The sequence below is a fragment of the Poecilia formosa genome, unplaced genomic scaffold (assembly GCF_000485575.1).
Source record: "Poecilia formosa unplaced genomic scaffold, Poecilia_formosa-5.1.2 Scaffold518, whole genome shotgun sequence".
NCBI classification, from domain to species: Eukaryota; Metazoa; Chordata; class Actinopteri; order Cyprinodontiformes; family Poeciliidae; genus Poecilia; species Poecilia formosa.
The window spans coordinates 343,443-363,079 of record NW_006800457.1 but is presented as its reverse complement, the minus strand read 5'-3'; the positions used below and the strand labels follow the sequence as shown (position 1 = coordinate 363,079).

The 19,637-nt window shown below is 46.4% G+C and overlaps 1 protein-coding gene across 1 annotated transcript in view; it reads left to right on the top strand.

Moving 5' to 3' along the window:
* The first annotated feature begins 18,375 nt into the window (after positions 1-18,375).
* Positions 18,376-19,637, top strand: part of LOC103129140 (corticosteroid 11-beta-dehydrogenase isozyme 2-like) — a 10,159-nt gene continuing 8,897 nt past the window's right edge. Inside the window, exons 1-2 of the mRNA XM_016664844.1 lie at positions 18,376-18,753; positions 19,373-19,558. Of these exons, the coding sequence (XP_016520330.1) occupies positions 18,489-18,753; positions 19,373-19,558 (451 nt within the window). The 5' untranslated portion in view covers positions 18,376-18,488. The remainder of the gene's footprint in view (positions 18,754-19,372; positions 19,559-19,637) is intronic.

The following is a 19,637-nucleotide window of genomic DNA, read 5'->3' as shown; positions in this document are numbered from 1 at the left end:
TTTCATTTTTAGCTTTCACTGTTAGCTTTCATGGTTAGCTTTCACTGTTAGCTTTCACATTAGCATTCATTGTTAGCTTTCATGATTATTTTCCCAGTTAGCTTTCACTGTTAGCTTTCATTGTTAGCTTTCATGATTATTTTCCCAGTTAGCTTTCATTGTTAGCTTTCACTGTTAGCTTTCATGGTTAGCTTTCACTGTTAGCTTTCACATTAGCATTCATTGTTAGCTTTCATGATTATTTTCCCAGTTAGCTTTCATGGTTAAGTTTTAAATTGAATAATGAGATGTGTCTGCATTAATGAACAGGAATTATTTTACATTTCTGTATATTTCTGACACAGACAAAGGGATGGATGCCTTTTCAAATCAAATCAAGTTTTTTTTAACAGTCTGCTGTCAGTGCTATAATCACTTAAGAAAACTAAAAAAATTCCAGACATGAAGACAATCAAGATAAGGTATAAACAATGGAAGAGAAGTCGGATGCTTTATGAAAACATAAAATATTACAGTAGCAAAATAGAAGCAGCTGAAATGATGGTGTCAGATTTAAACACACTCAGGGTTTCAGCTGTTTTGCAGTTTTCAGAAAGTTTGTTTTAGATTTGTGGTGCATAGAAGTTGAATGCTGTTTCTCCATGATTGATTCTGGTTTCTCCAGAATCTGGTTCTGCAGAGCAGAAACTGACCTGGAAGTAAAAAACAAAATCTCAGTTTTCAATTGGGACTCTTCAGAACCAGCCAGACGGTCCAGATTCTGGATTCTGGATAATCTGGACTGTTTTAGGGTTAAATGGCTTCAACTCTTTGGTAATAATACCAATAAATATCAATAATGATAAATGACTGCCAGTCAGTGAGATAATTAAAAACCAGTTAGAAAATGTTGATGCAGCAACAGGTGAAGGGATGAGTTCTGGTCCAGAGTTCTGGTCCAGTTCATTGCAGCCAAATCTAGAACTGATGAAGCTGCTTTTTGAGTTTTGCAGCTGATGAAATGTGGCTTTACTTTCTTCTCTGACTGAAAGGAACCCAGGATTTGTATCCAGTCCAGCTTCTAAACCCAGGAATCAGTTCATGTCAGTTTGGACCAGAACCCCACAGCAGGCCGGACTGGTTCTTGTTTCTGGGTTAGAACATGTGGGGATGTGAATGTGCTTCATTGTGAGGAGTCACATGTCGTCCTGTCAGCTGATCTGTGTGTTGTGAGGATGGCGGTTCGGACTGAGCGCGCTCATTACAGCCAGTACTCTCTCTCTCTGTTGCTGTGATTGGAGAACATTAGCTCGGCTGCTCCCTCCATTACTGCCAATCTGCTGCTTCCTGCAGCTCATTAGTTGCCATCTGCAAACATGGCGCTGATTCTCTGAAGAGTGACATGCTGATGACATCACAGCTGCACTCAGCACTGACGAGGCGAGACGCGGGAGCTGCAGGCGGCGCAGGTTTAATCAGCCGCTGATTATGGAAACCAGCTTAATGCACATGTTTACTTTGTTCCCTTCCTGTCGGAAGTGGCTGGACTGTTGTCATAGTAACAGGAAGAGGTCAACAGGCCAAAAGTCAAAAACCTGATAAAAAATAAATAATANTTCTGACACTGCCATCTTCAACGACCCCTGAACTCACGTCTCTTTTTTACCTCCCAGTGATCCAGATTGCAGACTTTCCCCAGAACTTGATTGTTGATCACTATTTTGTGTTTACAATAACTTATTTAACTGTTTTCTGTTCTCCGCCTGGTATTGTGCATGTGGGTTAAGAAATTAGACTCCATTATGACATACAGGTAAAATCAGTTGTTTTTTTTTTGTTTTACGGTGGAATTTCGGCAACCCCAGCTGCCGGCGTTTTACCGTAAAATCTACATTTTATTTTTTACAGTGCACACCACTTACAGGACCGCTGTTAACGCTATAAAATGAACGCTCTCTGTCGTGGTGTCACCATGGAGGGATGTCTTTATTTAAATGGTTCATTTTTCAGAGGGTATCGTGATTTTAGTAATTACATGTTTATAAGAGCGATTTTCTGTTGTCCTTCCATGGAAGCGGGCAGCTTTCAAACGGAAATAAAACACTTTTTAATATAAGTTGCTGCTTTGACATGATCACAGAACTGCCAAAACATGTGTACAAAAATCCTCAATAAAACATAAAATATTTGAAAATCAGAGAGCAGACAAAGTGAATCACAGCAACGTCATCAGCCGGTGAGACGCTGAACTGATGCGGCGAAGCTACTAGTAGCAGGAGCTACAAGCTACAAACACTGAATAGAAGAAGAAGAAGAAGAAGAGCTGCCATGCATATTGTTGCAGCCAAGCATGGATTAATGTTACACAACACAGTTTTACCAAGTTGCTCAAAGTCTAAACTGGCATTGTTGTGCATTTAAGGTGTAAAGTTTACCTTCGACCAAACGCCCCCCAAAGGCATCCCAGCGCCCCCCTTTTGTAAAAATGTCCGCCAGCGCCCCCTGCTGTCCTCTGAACGCCCCCTGGGGGGCGGTACCGCCCACGTTGAGAACCGCTACTCTAAACTAAACCCCACACCAAAGAACCAGCTCAGGTTACAGCCCAAGTCTATAACTTCAGATTACAGCTCATAGACTGACAGTATATCACACATTTTCTGACTCCTTAGAGCAGGGGGGTCCAAAGTGGGTCCTGGAGGCCCGGCATCCTGCATGTTTTAGTCTCTCCCTGGTTTTACATACCTGCATCAAATGATGGCTCAGTAGAGGCCTAAGCAGAAAACTGACTTGCTGAGAAGGTTGTTAGAACCACTAGGGAGAGAAATAAAACGCGCAGGATGCCGGGCCTCCAGGACCCACTTTGGACCCCCCTGCCTTAGAGTCTGCAGAGTATTTTAGTTGTTAACTCTTGTGTCCCTGATGTCCCTGGATACCACTGGGATAAAAGAAATCTATCTAGTTTGGTCAAAAGGTGTGGAAAAATGTGTATTACTTTTGGTTTAACGAGCTCTAATGATCTCTGTGTTGGTCAGAAAAACCTGATTTAAATGAAAGCCAAGATGAGACCAAACATTATTCCCAAGCCAGGAGCCTAAACCAGAGATACACCAGTCTCAAAAAACAGAATTTGTCCAAACGGGTTGTTCACTTCATGAGCTGATAACTATGACTCGGCTACCATTTAGGAAGGGCTATCATACCAAAATATTAACTAGAGACATGTACCTTTTGAAAAAATATTGATAGACTTCGGCACCCTGAAGTGGACAAATAAATGGTCTGGCCCCTGGACTACAGAGTCTGAAGGCAGCAGATGTTGCTCAGCTGGACAAGCCCAGACCATGATGCCACCTCTACCAACCCAGAGCCTCAACAAACATGTCAGGGTGTGATGACCCTGACCCTTGACCCTGACCCCAAACCCTGATCCTCCATTACAGGAAACAGTCTGGTTTCTTTCTGTCCCAGAGAATAACTGAATGTAAAATGTTTGCAATTTGAAAATCTCGATTTCTGCGTTCAGTGGGCGGAGCGGCACAGTCTGACAGGAAGAGGAAGAGAAAGGCTTCCTGGACGGTCTCTTCCCGTCGGTCAGACTGGGTTTATTTCTGATCTGTTTTCGGACGTTCTGCCATCCAGGAAGAAGCTCGGCTCATCCCTGCTGGCGCTTGCCGCAGAAATCCTTCCTGTGTGCACTAGAGACCAGGAAGGAGGCCCAGCTCCTGACCCGGACCGTCCGGCCAACGGGCCAGAGGCGGGTCACCCTGGATGGGTCACCGGTCCATCGCAGGACCCCGCTACTAATGTTAGCAACATTGTTGTAAGTTTTGCACAGAAACATAAAAAAGTTATCAACCTTTTTGAGAAGGAAAAAGCAGCTGGAAAGTGAGCGACGTTTCAATTCTTAAACAGTTTTTGAATTTGGAGGAGCGATTCCTCTCAGTTCAATAAGAACTTCTGTATTTGACCGTAAAACTCAGCCGATCCTGTTGACCCGACATGGTTCTGCTCAATAAAAGCCGTTTTATGGCCCACATGGCGGCGCAGGAATAAAGTCCACTTTGAGACTTTTACAGCTTGGATTCTGAGCAGAACTTGTAAAAGGAGCAGAAGTTTTCAGGCATCACATCACGACCGCGGCTGCTGCTTCATCACTTCCACATGTGGTCCCGACTCGGCCTGGTGCTGATGGGGAGCGCGCCGGACCGGGTCAGGACCTGCTTCAAGGAGAGTTCTTGGTCTGGACCAGTTTCTGTTTATATTATTTCTCCGTCTTTTACAGTTCTACTGGAGAACCCAGCCACAATGTTTCCCATTGGTTGACACTCAGAGTAGATCCACAGCAAGCCCACTCCTGATTGGCTGAACAGTCTGCTGCAGACAGCTGACCCAATCAGAACCTTGGGAATCTGCTGACCCAGTGCAGGAGGGAGACCGGATGAAAGATTCTCAGTCATTTGTTCCTGAGCCCAGCAAGAAACCCAATTCAGCAGAACCAGAGAGGGAACCGCCAGACAAGGACGGTTCTGACCCGAACAGCATGAGCCAAAACCAGAGCTGGGACCACAGCAACGCCTGAGGTCCAGATCCTGCTGGTTCTGGTCCAGACAGTAGATGGACCTCAGTACCATCAGTGTCTGACTCTCCAGTTCAGTTCTGGATGAAACTTTGAGCTGCAGTTTGATTGATCAGAGATTATCAGCATAACTGATTGATCAGAGATTATCAGCATAACTGATTGATCAGAGATTATCAGCATAACTGATTGATCAGAGATTATCAGCATAACTGATTGGATCTTATTGATACCAAAGGAAAAGTGGAAACATGAAACAGAAACTGAAAACAGCTGAAGGGAAACTGGATGTTTATCAGGACAGGTGGAGTTAGAGAGCAGAGAGAGGCAAAGTTAGAAAATACAGTAAACAGCAACACACACACACACACACACACATACACACACACACACACACAAACACACACACACACAAACACACACACACACACACAAACACACGCAAACACACACACACACATATACACACACACACATATACACACATATACACACACACAAACACACACATACACACACACATATACAAACACACACACACACCTATACACACACACACACACACACACACACNAACCACCATGTGGGCAGCTGGTTACCTGTCGATCAGAACCCAGAGTCCAGTTGGCCGGCTTCACTTCTTCTATTGGTACCATTTTAAATGGTGTCCCACAGGGCTCAGTTCTTGGCCACTTTTATTCTCCATTTATATAAATAGCTTGTGTGAAAATCTGTCCAATGCTTTTTATCATTTTTATGCAGATGATTAGTCATTTACTCCTGTTCTTCATCACTTTCCATGGCCATACAGGTTTTGCTTTTAATGTAGTTCAAACCCGGTTACAAACCCTGAAGTTGGTTCTGAATGTGGATAAGACAAAAGCAATGGTTATTTTCACACTCTAGAAAACTACCAGAGATCCCTCTAAAGCTTACAACTGCTGCAGGAACACAGATTGGGTTTGTCAATAATTATAAACATCTTGGCTTTATTTCAGATAAAGAGCTTTCTTTTAAAAATCACAGAGTAAATTTGTTACGAACAATGAAAATGAAGATTGGGTTTTATTACCAAATGGTTCTTGTTTTTCTCTTAAAGCTGGAAGTAAATTGGTAGCTGCAACATTCCTGCCACTCCTGGATTATGGAGATGTTTTATATATGAATGCTTCGACCAAATGCCTTCAGTCACTAAATACTGTATATCATTGTGCTTGTAACCGGTAGCAGAGTCTCACACATCATTGTGAGCTGAATGCAAAGCTCCTTTAAGCGTACGGAGAACAATCACCTGATGATCCTGATTTATAAATCTCTACTCGGCTTGGTCCAGCATACTTAAACTCTCTTTTACATAGATTTGTTCATTCTAATTCTTTACGCTCTAACAACATTTTTCTTTTGCATGTTCCACGTTTCCGAACTGAAAAAGGGAAGCAAGCTTTCAGTGTGATGCTCCTTCAGCATGGAATCCAGTCTTGTTGAAAATGGACTAATGTAACCATAGACATAATATAAGCATAGACGCCTCATGGACCGCTCCGGCGCAGGAAATACGGCGGCCATCTTGGAGCGGTATACCCTCCTACTTTNAACGCGCTGCAGGACAGCAGCACGTTGACTGGAGCAGCCAGAGCCACGTGTCTCCAGCCGCCGTAGCGTAGCGTGGTTCTGAAACACACTGGCCCGGCTCTGCTGTCCACTCTGGGTTTATCCCTTCTTAAGGTGGCGCTTTAGGTCAACCTGTGTTTTAGAAAATTCCTGATCAATCCTGCTAAAGCTGCCAGCTATCTTTAACAGCTACTACAGTAAATCTGCTTAGCATGCGGCAGGAACATTACGTTTGGAACAGTGACCACGAGGAGCGCTTTACTCCAAAACAACAACAGCAGCAAGGCGCCAGCAGCCAGCTGGCCTCTGATGCCCGCTCTGCTCCGTCCGTTCGTTTCACAGCAGATTATCCCAAACAGAGACGAGTCACAGAACAACAAGGACATTCAGGACGCTTCCTGCCACAGTCCACAGCCCGTCCTCCAGGTCCTGCATGTCTTCACCTGGTCCAACTCACCTGGACCAAGTGAAGCATCATCAGCAGAACCTCTGCAGAATGCTGCTGAGGAAACGCATCTGAAAGCGGAGGACTGGAGCTGGACTCTGTGGTTCATAGCATGATGAACTAAAATTACAGTTTAAATGTAAGAATGGTCCTAGCCTGGAGTGAGGAGGTCTGAGGATCTGGAGGACGAAACAAGTTACAGGAAGAAGACGTGAGCCGGGAACAAGCAAATAACCTGACCTGGACTCTCACGTTAGCGAAACTACAGAGGGAGCCAAAGAGCTGCTGCAGCTGCTGCTGCAGCTACTGCAGCTGCTGCTAGCCATTTATTTTTCTCCTGCGTCTCTTAAAGGAGCCTCCAGGTTTTAAATCCTCCATCCACATTTCAGGTGGAGGGTTAGCTGCTGGAGAAGGTGACCTGTCTGTCTAAACGTGCAGCCCCTCCACATTTCTTCTTCTGTGGTAATTGTTCTGAGAGGACGGCAGTGCAGCGAGGGTCAGTCCTCCTGCACTAAACTAGTAATACATTTATTGGCTTAAAGCAGAGAAACGGCAAGAAGGACGGAAACCTTTTCACCTGCCAGGGTGTCCCAGATGGATTGCTTTCTTTCTCTTTCACAGCAGATCCAGCTAAACGTCACCAACTCTAATGAATCGGCTCCGATTCCACCAGCAGAGAAAAACAGAAACACTGCAGCTAGAAGCTGAATGTTATCTGTCCGCTACAACCAGAGCAATGAGAAAACCAAAGACAAACTGAGAATCAGCTGGATAACAAACTGAGTTCTAAGTTCAGAGTGTAATGTTCATAACTCAGCATGAATGAATCAGATAATAATTCAGTTTTACTGAAGCCATGATTTCTCTGCTCCTCTTGATGCAGACCACTTCCTGCAAAACGGAACCAACGATTCCTGAATAAATACTGAAGCCGACCTCGGACAAGGTGAAGTCAGGAAGACGGCAGCTGTTCCTGAAGCAAGGTGAGCAGATTAGCTCCTCAGACAGGTCATGACCTTTCTATCCACAGCATCACGGCAGCAGCGCGGCGGCAGAGTAAACACCGCCGCTCCAGGAAAACCCATTCCACCTTGGGACAGGAAGTACTGTCATGGACGCCGATTAGCTATTGAGTAACGCTGCACTTCCTGCCATCATGGAGGAAAGTGACTCTAAGACGACTTTAAGGACGGTCCAAAAACAGGGACACCTTTAACACCAGCCGTACTGAGCGTCCTCTAAAGCCCCATCAAGTCATTAGCGCTAAATGAGATGATGGTGAGGAAGAGGAGGAAGAGGAGACCCTGTTAAGGCTCAGTGATTACAATGTCAGTGATGGATAACATGCATGGTTCCAAGGATCTCGACATGGAAAACAGTTATGCAAAAAGGAGATGCACATATAGCTGCGCCGCCGCGTCTGGGCGAACGCCTGTGACCGTCTGGAGCTGACAAGTCTGCAGAGTCTGAATGAGATCTTGGCGTTGGTTCCAGCAAGCAATAGGTTGACCGCTTTGACATCGCGTCTGGATGTCGCCCAGCTCGTCTTTGCGTCGCATCTGGGCGCCGTGTCTGGGCGCCAAAATGTTTGCAGAAAAACTTTTTCTAGTCGGGATTTTCTGAATGAAATGATGTGAATAACAGAGGAACTCTGTCAGTGAATGAAGAGGAAGCAGGTAAAGATTCAGGTTGGCTTAAGTTACTAGGAAAACAAATATATTTACTATTTAACATTCAGTTAGCATAGCTAGCTTGTCAGTTAGCATGACCGTCTCTGCATATTTCCTGTTCTATGTCATCAAATTTAATTGAAACATTGAGAAAAAGCCTGGTCTCTGCATGTTTCAGGGTCATGTGACCATCCAGGACGTCTTCCTGCCTCCGGCAGACATCCAGTCATCAGCTCACCCTCCTCCGTCAGAGTCACATGTGAAATAATGAGGCTTAACCCTCTGCATGTTGTTTACTGCTGCTAACAGTTAAATGAGGCGCACACGGCCTGCCATTGTCCCGCTTCCTGTTTACGGAGGACATGCGATGTCCTGACAGCGTTTCAAACACATTGTGTCCATGCTGGAGGTCTCCGTGTCACGCCATCCTCTAATGAGAGGACGACTGCAGCAGCAGCACCTCCACCGCCACAAAGACCGCATTCTGCAGGTCGTTGACTTTCCACGGTGACCGTTTGCTGACCGATGGCAGCGCTCACATGTTGGGCTGAATTATCTCCGAGTCCCGTTGCAGAAAACAGGTCAGAATGTTCGGCTTCTCTTCATGGGAGATGGACCCGTTTGTTCTGAGCTGCTGGTCCGTTTCAGGACTGCGTGTTGACCACCAACAGCTTCTGATTGTTTCATAATGAAAACAAATACAGGAGGATTTGAGGTCAGACCAGGAAACCTTTGATCAACCTGAAAAAACAAACTTTGACCTTAAAGAACATGACAGCTGATGATGCTCCAAAGATCAAGGCTTTCTCTGTAACTTCAGGCTCAGATCCAAACCTGAAACGTCCCGACGAGTTTCTGTTTCAGGTCAAACTCGAACCCGAACGCTCATGTTGGTTTGAGTCTCCAGTTATCTGAAGGTGTTTGTAGCAAAACTCAGCTGCTGCTGGCAGCGGTGAGCCCCAGGGCTCCGTCCTGGGCCCTGTGGTGGTTTCACTGTGCCTGATGGTTCCTTTTGTTGATGAAACTAAATTAATTGTCCCTCTCATTGGAAGTGTCTGCCCACTGCTGGGTCAGTTCCTGCTGTAGCAGGATGTAGGTCGGAGCGCCCAGCAGGGGGCGCCAGCGTGGGGCAGCCTGGCCCAGATGGGGCTACTATGCAGTAGCTCAACACCATCAGAGGGGAATGACTGAAGCTTTGGTGTCCTCTGGACTTGATGAAGTTCTATAACCGTCCAATTAGCTTTTAACATTTAGCATTATGTCTGGTAGGACGGGTGGGTGGATCCTCCTGCTGACCTTCCCCTGACCTTCCCCGGTCCCAGCAGACCCCCTCAGCGAGCCTCTGGACCTGCCTGACCCCAGAGGAGCCGCGGCGTCTTCCAGCCAGATGTGCAGCTAAAGACTGAGGAACAAGCTGCCTCTTCACACTTATTAGCCTTTTAGCCGCATTGCTTTAATCTGCTTTATTTCCTTAATTTTATTGCTTTGTGTTCTTTCCTGCTAGATTTTGATGACCTTGTAAAGCGCCGTGGTTAACATTGTGGTTTTGAAATGTGTCCTTTGTTCCAGAGTCGTTTGGTTCAGCTGAGAGAAATCTGCAGCAGATGAAGTCGGAGCTGCAGGACATCTGGAAAACTTTGGTTCCTTTGGGTTCACATGTCTGCGGCTCTCTGGACTGAAACTGGATTATTCTCCAGGCGGCATCTTTCAGCCAGCAACCAGTTTTCCTCCCTGGATACTGATGGAGTCCACATGGCTTGGAGATGACCTTTGACCTCAGTTGTCCTAAAACTCACCTGGACAAAATGGAAACTGCTGCTGGCGTCTGCCAGGCCGCTGACCTGATGATGTCATGAAGCGGTCCAGCTCATTTTCCAGTAAACACCACCAGCTGCCCCCAGCTCTGGGTTTTCCCAGAATCCTGCTGGTTCTGGTCAGCCTGTGTGACCCACTGACCTCAATCTGCAGCTCCTTTGTTCTCTGGAGCCACTTTGTTCTGGCGCTCTGCAGGTGGTCACATGACCCCGCCCGCTCCGGTTCCGGTCAGATCCGTTTCATCACCGCAGCTTGTGAAGGCGGAGGACGAGGAGGGAGCCACGGCCATGAGCCGGTTCTGATCCAGACCCATCAGAACCTCTGTAGAACCTCCATCCAGCCCAGAGGGAAGCCTGTTCTCCTCACAGAGGCCCAGCATGGAGGTGGTAGAGGTGGCATCATGCTATGGGCTGGGATCCTCTCCGCTTCTCTGATGATCCAGAAAAGTCCAGCAGGGATTTTAGAGCCTCTGGATTCAGGATCAGGTGCAAACGCACAACGAACGCACAGCGAACAGAGAACGAACGAACGCACAGAGAACGCACAACGAACGCACAACGAACGAACGCACAGAGAACGCACAACGAACGCACAACGAACGTAAACACAGAGAACGAACGCACAACGAACGAACACACAGCGAACGAACGCACAGAGAACGCACAACGAACGAACGCACAACGAACGCACAACGAACGAACGCACAGCGAACGAACGCACAGCGAACGAACACACAGAGAACGAACGCACATCGAACGCACAACGAACGAACGCACAACGAACGCATGAACGATGCAAACGAACTGGAAAACTCAAAGCTAATTAAAAACAGGAAAAGAATCAGATTTGCAGGAACAGCCGCTCATGACAGAGTGGAACAGAAGATCAGCCGAAGCTTCACTCCATTTTGGATCAGAACCACTTGGCCCGGCCATCGTGCTTCGTCTGGACAATAAAGAACACCAGCTGCTGGACTCACCTGTCCCCAATAATGGACACAGCCCTGCACCGTTGGACACCGTTGGACGGGTTTGCAGGACGAGCCTGAAGTCTTTCTGTGTCGGTTCAGTGTCAGGAGGAGGAACGGATCCATCCTGCTGGTTTCTGGAGCCAGAAGCTTTAAATAAGCAGCATTTCTCTATAGATTACATATAAATCTAAATATGAAGGTGAAATCACTGCTGCACATGGAGAATCTCTCATTTGAGGATTTACAACCTTTTTAATCTTTCCCAAATGTTTCAGCTAAAGAAACAATTTTATAGCAAACCATGAAAACCAACAGGAAATCCTCGCTTGACTTTGGCAGATTATGTAACCAACTGAGCTGAATCCTGATGAAACATTATTATTATATTATCAGCTGATGCTAAAGTGCTAGCGGTTTTAGCATCAGCTGAGCCCCTTTGATCCTTGATGCCCCTGGAGCCTTTTGGGTTTTTTTAAGCTGTGCATCAGGAGCTGCTTTTGCCCCTCAACAATAATATTTAGCTAAATATAATAACTTAGCTATATAAACTACAACTGTAGATCTAGAGGAGCTGACATAGAAAACTGATGTAGAGTTAACNTGTAGTGTGGCTGCCTCTGTTGGCTTCACCTCGAAGCGGGCAAAGAAGAGGTTCAGCTCCTCTGCCAGCGTGGCGTTGCCTTCCGCAGCTGCGAGGTTGGTCCTGTAGTTGGTGAGATGCTGGATTCCCTGCCACACCTGCCTGCTGTTGTTGCTGTCAAGATAGCCCTCTATCCTCCTCCTGTAGTTGGACTTAGCCATTCTGATGCCTCTCTTCAAGTTAGCTCGGGCTGTACTGTAGACGGTCCTGTCCCCAGACCTGAAGGCAGTATTCCTGGTCTTTAGCAGTCGCTGGACCTCCTGAGTCATCCAGGGCTTCTGGTTTGGGAAGACCCGGATGCGTTTATCCACAGCTACAGTGTCAATACAGTTCTTGATATAACACAGTACACTGTCTGTAAAAACCTCCAGGTCCTGATGTTCAAAAACATCCCAGTTTGTCCTGTCGAAACAGTCCTGCAGCTGCTTTGTCGCATCCTCGGGCCAGGATTTGATGGTTTTGGTGATGGTTGGAGTAGTTTTCCTGAGGGGGGCATAGGCAGGAATTAAATGCAGGGACAGGTGATCGGACTGACCCAGGTGTGGACTTGGCCGAACTAGCAAATACTCAGACTCTTGGTATGGACAGAGACGAGGACTCTAAAACTCACTAATGAGTTGAAATCGATCTTGGAGAAGTTGCTAGTTTTAGCTCAGTGGAACGACCAAACTAATCTGGATGATTGGGAACTGAGATGTATCGGAGAGACTTTAGGGAAGATTGAAATTTATAATCTTCCCGACCTAAGACATTCTGTATCTGAATTGGCTTTCCCCGTGTGGCCTTGGAAGGGCTGCATATTTCCAATCTCCTTGAAGATATGTAAACATAGCGCTCCTTCCCACCTCACCCCCTCCTGTATCCATGGAGCTGAGCGCTCCCAAGGACATTCCTAGATAACAGCAAATCTATCGGACTTTACCGGGAGGCTGGGCAACCTGGTTTCATGGCCCTTTGACGTCACCGCCTTCACTCATGCCTTTGTTTTGCCCCTTTGTTTTGTCTGAATGTTGCCATTTGCCCTAATGTGTCCTTTCCTCTTTTTTGTTTTAAAAATGGTGGAGTACTCCCTATTTAACCCAGAAAAGGATTATTTTAATTTATTAGTAATATCAGAAATTGTGGAGTACGCACTATTTAGATCAATATTATACAGGCCAGAAATGGAACCAGAATCAGAATAACTATGAACTTGGAATCCAGAAATACTTAACAGGAACAGTCAGTGCTTAGTTTATATTACTTTTAACTCAGAAAAGGATTTAGATCAGTCATTCTTTAGCTTATTTTATCAGAAACTGTAGAGTTTCACTATTTAGAAATGAAATTAGATACTTAGCAGCCCTGAACAGGAGAACTTAGTTTACATTCTTTAGAACGACGTTAGATTAGTTTTCTTTCCTCTTTTTTGTTCCTTCGGTTTATTTTGTTTGTACTTTTAACTCATGTAAAGCACTTTGAATGGCCTTGTTGCTGAAAATGTGCTGTATAAATAAAATTACCTTACCTTACCTAAATTTCTGAGGTATTTTAGCTATTGGAGTTACGCTTAAGAGAAATTAATTAATCAAAGAATGTCATGAATATGTGTGTAGGGATGCACGGATTGCAGTTTTCTGGCCAATCCCTGGTTACCGATCTTTAAAAAGTCTGACTTACTGATTTTGGTTTTGGCTGATATGAATTTTTTTGTCTGAAATGTCGCTAAATGTAGCAAGAAAGTCACTGAGTTGCCACAGTGGGGTGAACATTGTTAACTGTAAACGTTGAGACCTGACCTGGTGGGTCTGTCAGTCAAACCTCTCACTGCAGAGCAGAAGAGGACAGATGCTGATTTCAGTGTTGTAGTACTCAAGATCGGTCTTGGTCTCGAGATCATTTTTTGATGGTCTCGTCTCGGACTCGACCGCATTTGGTCTCGNAGATTATATTAGCTTTGCATTGTCCCCACATGATGACAATATGATCTGATTAAATATTATATTCTTGATTAATTGGGTTGTTGCTGTGTTGTACGGTGTTTTAAGACCTTGTTCAATGGGCCCCCGCCCCTCCAAAGGTCTCTGCACGGCCCTGCATCAATCTGAAGCTAAAGCTGACATGTTCCTCTCTGCACAGCTGAACCTCTCACCTCATGAGAAGTCCTGGACGATTGGTCAGTCAGAGACAGGAAGCTTCCCTTGTCCAATCAGTGGACGTTTCTGGACAGGGACAGCCCGTCCCGCCTCTGTCTCAGAGGTTAGACCTGGTTTTGGGGTCCAGAGCTGTAAATCCACGCCTCCGCTGTAACAGTTCCTGCCGAAGGACTGGGACAGATGTTTTCCATGTGGGGATGATTTAAGACACTTTCTGCGTTCGGTTACATCAGATCTCGTCCAGTTATCAGTGGGACAGATGTTTCCACTGATGGGAGAATTTTAATGGCTCTCTTTATGGCTTACAGACCGCGCTGGGTCGGAGCTGGCTGCGTTCGGATCTCTTGTTCTCTGCTTGTTTTTCCTTCTGGTTTTCCTCGTGTTTCTGCGTTGCCAGCTTGTTAATCTGCGTCATGTGGACTCTGCTCAGATCAGCAGGAACGTTTTGGACGCCGCTTCTTCCGTCTGAGCAGAACTTTAAACACAAACTGAGAAAAGCAGAAGAAGAAGAACCCGATCAAGGAGCAAACATCCTTCAGTCTGATATCGTCTTCATGTTGGACGTGCTGGACATGTCCTACATGTTATGTCCAAGTTGGTTCCAAACAAGTCTCATCTGCAATGACTCAGTTCATTTAAATATTTTAGTCAGTGTGACTGCAGGCGCCTCGTTTTCACCCACAAGGCTAACAAACTGAAACTCTGCTGTCGTTTGGGTTCCTACTGGTATTTGCTGGGTGGTGGTGGAGTCCGCCCTTAATCAGTGGGTTGCCAGTTCGATCCCTGCTCCATCTACCTCTACCTTGCCTGCTGGCGTTCAGGGGCCCAGCAGGGGGCACCGGTGTCAGACAGCTCAGGGCAGCTGTGGCTACTACCCAATAGCTCTGCGCCATCAGATGTGCTTAGTAAATTCACTGTTCGTCTGAAACCCTCAGGAATATTGGAAATTGTTCTGATTGTTCTGAACCAATCCCCTACCGCTGGCAGACGGCCATCGTTTTCCAATCCATAGACGGTCCGTCCATCAACTTCACACTGCGCCCGTCCACTCTCAGGGAAAACGTTTCTGGTTTCATTGGATCTTCAGCAACACAGTGCTGGTCCTCCATCTGCTGCATGCTGCTTCTCAATCCTCTTCCAGTCTGAAACACCTGGAGAGACGAGTTTGTCCCGCTGAGCTGTACGTCCTGAGTAATGTGAAGCCTGGCAGGCGGTGCTCTGGTTTCTCCCTCGGTAAGTCAGCTAATTTGGGATTAGCACTCTGGATTTGGGACCAGAGGTTATTATCAGGCAGTCAGCCTGGATCAGTCCTCTTATTATTTGTAATATTGCATCCAGCAGGTTATCTCATGAGTACCTGCTGGTACCTGGAGCCACAGACANGGACGGAGACCTGGGGGACGGAGACCTGGGGGACGGGGGACAGAGACCTGGGGGACGGAGTTTTGGGGAAACGTGGAGAAAGTCATGAGCTCCAGATGTTTGGCAGCAGCTGCAGGCACTGATGAACAGGAGGACTGGGACCAGAGGGACGAACATCCACTCAACAGGTCCGGATGGTTTGGACCATGAAAACTAGTGCAGATGGACATATAGGTCACAGAGTCGCCGACCATTTTGGACCGATTCTGAGTTAATCTGAGTGAAGCTCTCCAGCCGCATGCATTCCAGTCCAAGTTTGACTTCCTCTGCTGGTTCTGCTGATCCCTCCAGTCCAGTGGACTGTTTGTGCCGCAGCCTTCTAGGAAACCCTGGAACAAGCAGCTGTTCTGGGACCAGTCCGAGAGCCACGGCGTCCACTGGGACGAAAAGCGGAGGGGGCGGTCTCGTGTTTCACCCGGGAGTCAGACTGTCTGTGATTGGCTCAGAGCTGCAGCTCCCACAGGCTTCATAATTAGAGCTCAGAGAGTTGGCTGCTACTGACAGTCATTCAGGGATACGCTGGCTGCTGTGTGTGTGTGTTGTAAGGAATGAAGGGAAAGGTCACAAACACTCTCTCTCTCAGGGCTTCTATTTGTTCTCATTTTGTGGGGACATAAAGCTCTCCGCGGTGACTCTCCTCACTTCTGAGGACAAAGATCAGAAGTCTTCATCACATGAGTCATTAAAGTTTAACGCAGCGGTTTGAGGTCTGGGCCAAGTTTCCAGGAAAAGTCAGGGATGTATTGGGACCTCCTGTGCTGAGTGAGAAAATGTTTATGGAACATTGAGCAGATTTGTTTAATCCTTCGGTTGCAGAAGTATTCAAGGGTTTGTTGAGGCTGCAGATGCTGCTTTGTCCTCAAATGTCCCCGGGACATGTGTCCCAGAAAGACAAGTTGAGGGATGGAGGGATGGAGGAATGAAAGACGAGATGTCCATGGTCTGGGTGGACACAGCACATCTGGACGAATGAATCTGGTCTTGGGCAGATTGCTTTGTTTCCTCTTTAGATCCCATCTTTGATCTCCAGACGCATTTTAAGCCAGAACTGTTCTGAGTTTTTATAAAGGCAATAAAAACAATGATTTGTTTTTATTCTGGTTTAACCTGATTTTGTTCAAACACCTCACACCATCTCTCAGGCTGACTTCCTCCTGATGGTCCGGTAGACCTTGTTCTAATGGAACCAGAACTCCATCATCTGCTCCAAACCAACCTGTTCCCCTCCTGGCCTGTGGGGGCGCTGCACCAAGAACCCCTGTAGGAAATGACACAAAAACCTCAGAAGACTCTGAGAGGAACTTCCTTCTTCACCAGATGGAAACAAGATGGAAGCGTCAGATTTTAGCGGTTGGAGGATTTCTCTTTAGTCTTTGGCTGAAAACCAGGAGCCATTTCTGCTGCTAGCAGTAGGTTAGCACGTTAGCTTTGGTTGTATTTACCCAGAATGCCCTGCACTGTAGTCCACTTCCTGCTTTTGGAGCGGTCAGTTTGGAGCAGTTCACTTGGCGTTCACATTCAAAGTGAACCAGAGTTTACTTCAATGGAACCCAGACCAAGGTTTGGAGGACCAGAGGTCAAAGGTCAATTAGCATTCACACCAACTGGACTGGACTTTATAGCACATGGACCGGAGTTGGACTAAAGCAGACTGAACAGGACTGGTGGGAACGATGGAANTCAGCAGCGCTTCGCTTTCACAGACGGTGGGGACAACGTCTAACTTTTTTCGTCACTTAGAAAAGTAGCTCAAAGAAAGTTAAGCTCCGATGACGTAATGCTAGCAAAGCTAGCTGTACAGAGACACGTTATTTGTGATGAAAAAAAGTTGTCACTGCGCTGACTTATTGTGCGGAGGTGTTGACTGACTTTTCGCATATATGGGACAACGCTATGTCCAAAAGTCTGCAATAGTGATGTGACTTTCAGGAACAGTACGATTCATCTGCTCCTCTCTTTACTTATTAGATAGGACTGGAGTGTCGCTGAGAGCCATTGTTCTATCAGATAGCCATACGCTGTCAAGATAGCATACATGCAGTGAGTAGCATGCCCGCGCATGCGCATTAATAAGTCCGACCGTCAGTGGAGTTGTCAGTTCAGCAGAGGCAACAAGTTATGACAAAAATAAGTCATTAAATTGTTTATAATATGACATAATATGATAACTAGATAGATATACATGCGTCGTGTTTCAAAGTGTATTTAAAGCAGGTCTGGCTGCAGCTGCAGTCAACTACAACACACGCCCATGTAAAACTCATTAATCTACTTACTTAACCGCTAAGTCAGGATGCCATACAGCTGTTACTAACAAAGTGTATGATGATGTACGTCATGATTCTATGTTGCTGATTAAATAAAATCATATGGTAATGACTGCATATACATGTCTGAGCTAAGCATATGACTATCTGACAACGTATGCTGATCTAACAGAACGCCGTTCTATCAGATTACCGTACGCTGTCAGAATAGCAAACATGCAGTGAGTACCAGGCCTGCATGCGCATTAAGAAGTCCGACCGTCAGAGGAGTTGTCAGTTCACCATACGCAGCAAGTTCTGACAAAAATAAGTCATTAAATTGTTTTCAATGATAACTATATAGATATACATGCGTTGTCGTGGTTTCAAAGTGTATTTAAAGCAGGTCTGGCTGCAGCTGCAGTCAACTACAACACACGCCCGTGTAAAACTCATTAACCTACTTAACCACTAAGTCAGGATGCCATGCAAGTGTTAATAAAGTGTATGATGATCTATGTCATGATTCTATGTTGCTAATTAAATAAAATGATATGGTAATGACGTGTCTGACAGATGTAGCCGTGAGTTCGTTCTAAGCGTATGACAATCTGACAGCGTATGCTGACCTGACAGAACACTCTTCTTTGTTCTTGTAATGCTCTGCATACANCGGAGCTTGCTGTCACAGAGAAATGCTAAAATGATGGAAGCAAAGCAGCAAACCAGGCTCCGATTTAATCAATCGATTGAACTGCATTCACTCATCCTGATGATCGGCAGTGGACAGACGCTTGTTGACTTTTCAGCCATACCTCATTCCAAGCAGGGCTAGGCTAGTAGAAATGGATATGAACCCAAGATTTTGTTGCTTGAGGTCAAAGCTCATGTTTCATTTAAAACAGCACTGAACCACCATGCTCAGCCTCACTGTGTGAACTTGGCCTGTTGGATTTATAACGACTAATGATGGTTTGGCATGGAAGCAGGAAGCATCATTGGTTCCCACTTTTCCCTCTGTGTCCCTGCAGGCTGCGACACCGGCTTTGGGAATGCTGCAGCGAAGCATCTGGACTCTCTGGGTCTGGACGTTTTCGCCACCGTTCTGGACCTGAAAGGAGACGGAGCCAGAGCTCTGCGGAGAAGCTGCTCGTCCCGCCTCACCCTCTTGCAGGTGGACATCACGCAGCCGCAGCAGGTGCAGCAGGCGCTGCTGGACACCAAGGCCAAGCTGGGCCTCCGAGGTGGGTTAGGGTGGAGGCATGTACGCACACACACACACACACACACACACACACACACACACACACACACACCATCCTGAGCTGATGCAGATATGAAGGTGTCAGGAAAACAAACCTTAAATGGATTGAAAGGAGTAAACTTTGATGGGAGCCGAGGGATGGAGCTTTGGGGGACGGAGACCTGGAGGACGGAGACCTGGGGGACGGAGACCTGGGGGACGGACCTGATGACGAAGGACAGAGAAATGAGCAGGAACTCCCTGCAGAGTTCCTGCTCATCCATGGAGATGCAGAGCTGGTGTTGGATTAAAACTTCATTTGTCCCCAGGGAGAAATTGATTTGAGGCATAAACAAAGTCTTAGCATAAGCTAAAAGTTACCATGGTAACAAAGGATGCAAGAATACAAGAAAAGCAGACATTCTCTCCAATCCTCAACATTTCACATTTTTAGGAACTTAATAGCTGCTGGGAAAAAGGGAATTTTGTTCTTCTCAGTTTAATTTAATGATATGTTTTAGTGAGTCATTGTGACACCTCTGCCAATTTTCCATATGCTGATCGTTGTGGGCCAGCCAATCAGTGTGTGAGTGTGTGTGTGTGTGTGTGTGTGTGTGCAGGTCTTTGGGGTTTGGTCAACAACGCAGGAGTGTGTGTGAACCTGGGAGACGCAGAGCTGTCCCTGATGTCCAACTTCAGAGGCTGCATGGAAGTCAACTTCTTCGGCACGGTGAGCGTCACCAAGAGCTTCCTGCCGCTGCTGCGACAGGCCAAAGGTCGCATCGTCAACATCTCCAGCCCAGCTGGTGTGTAACACACACACACACACACACACAGTACATAACTCAAGGTGTTAACTGTGTCTCCAGGCCTGGAGGACCGGAG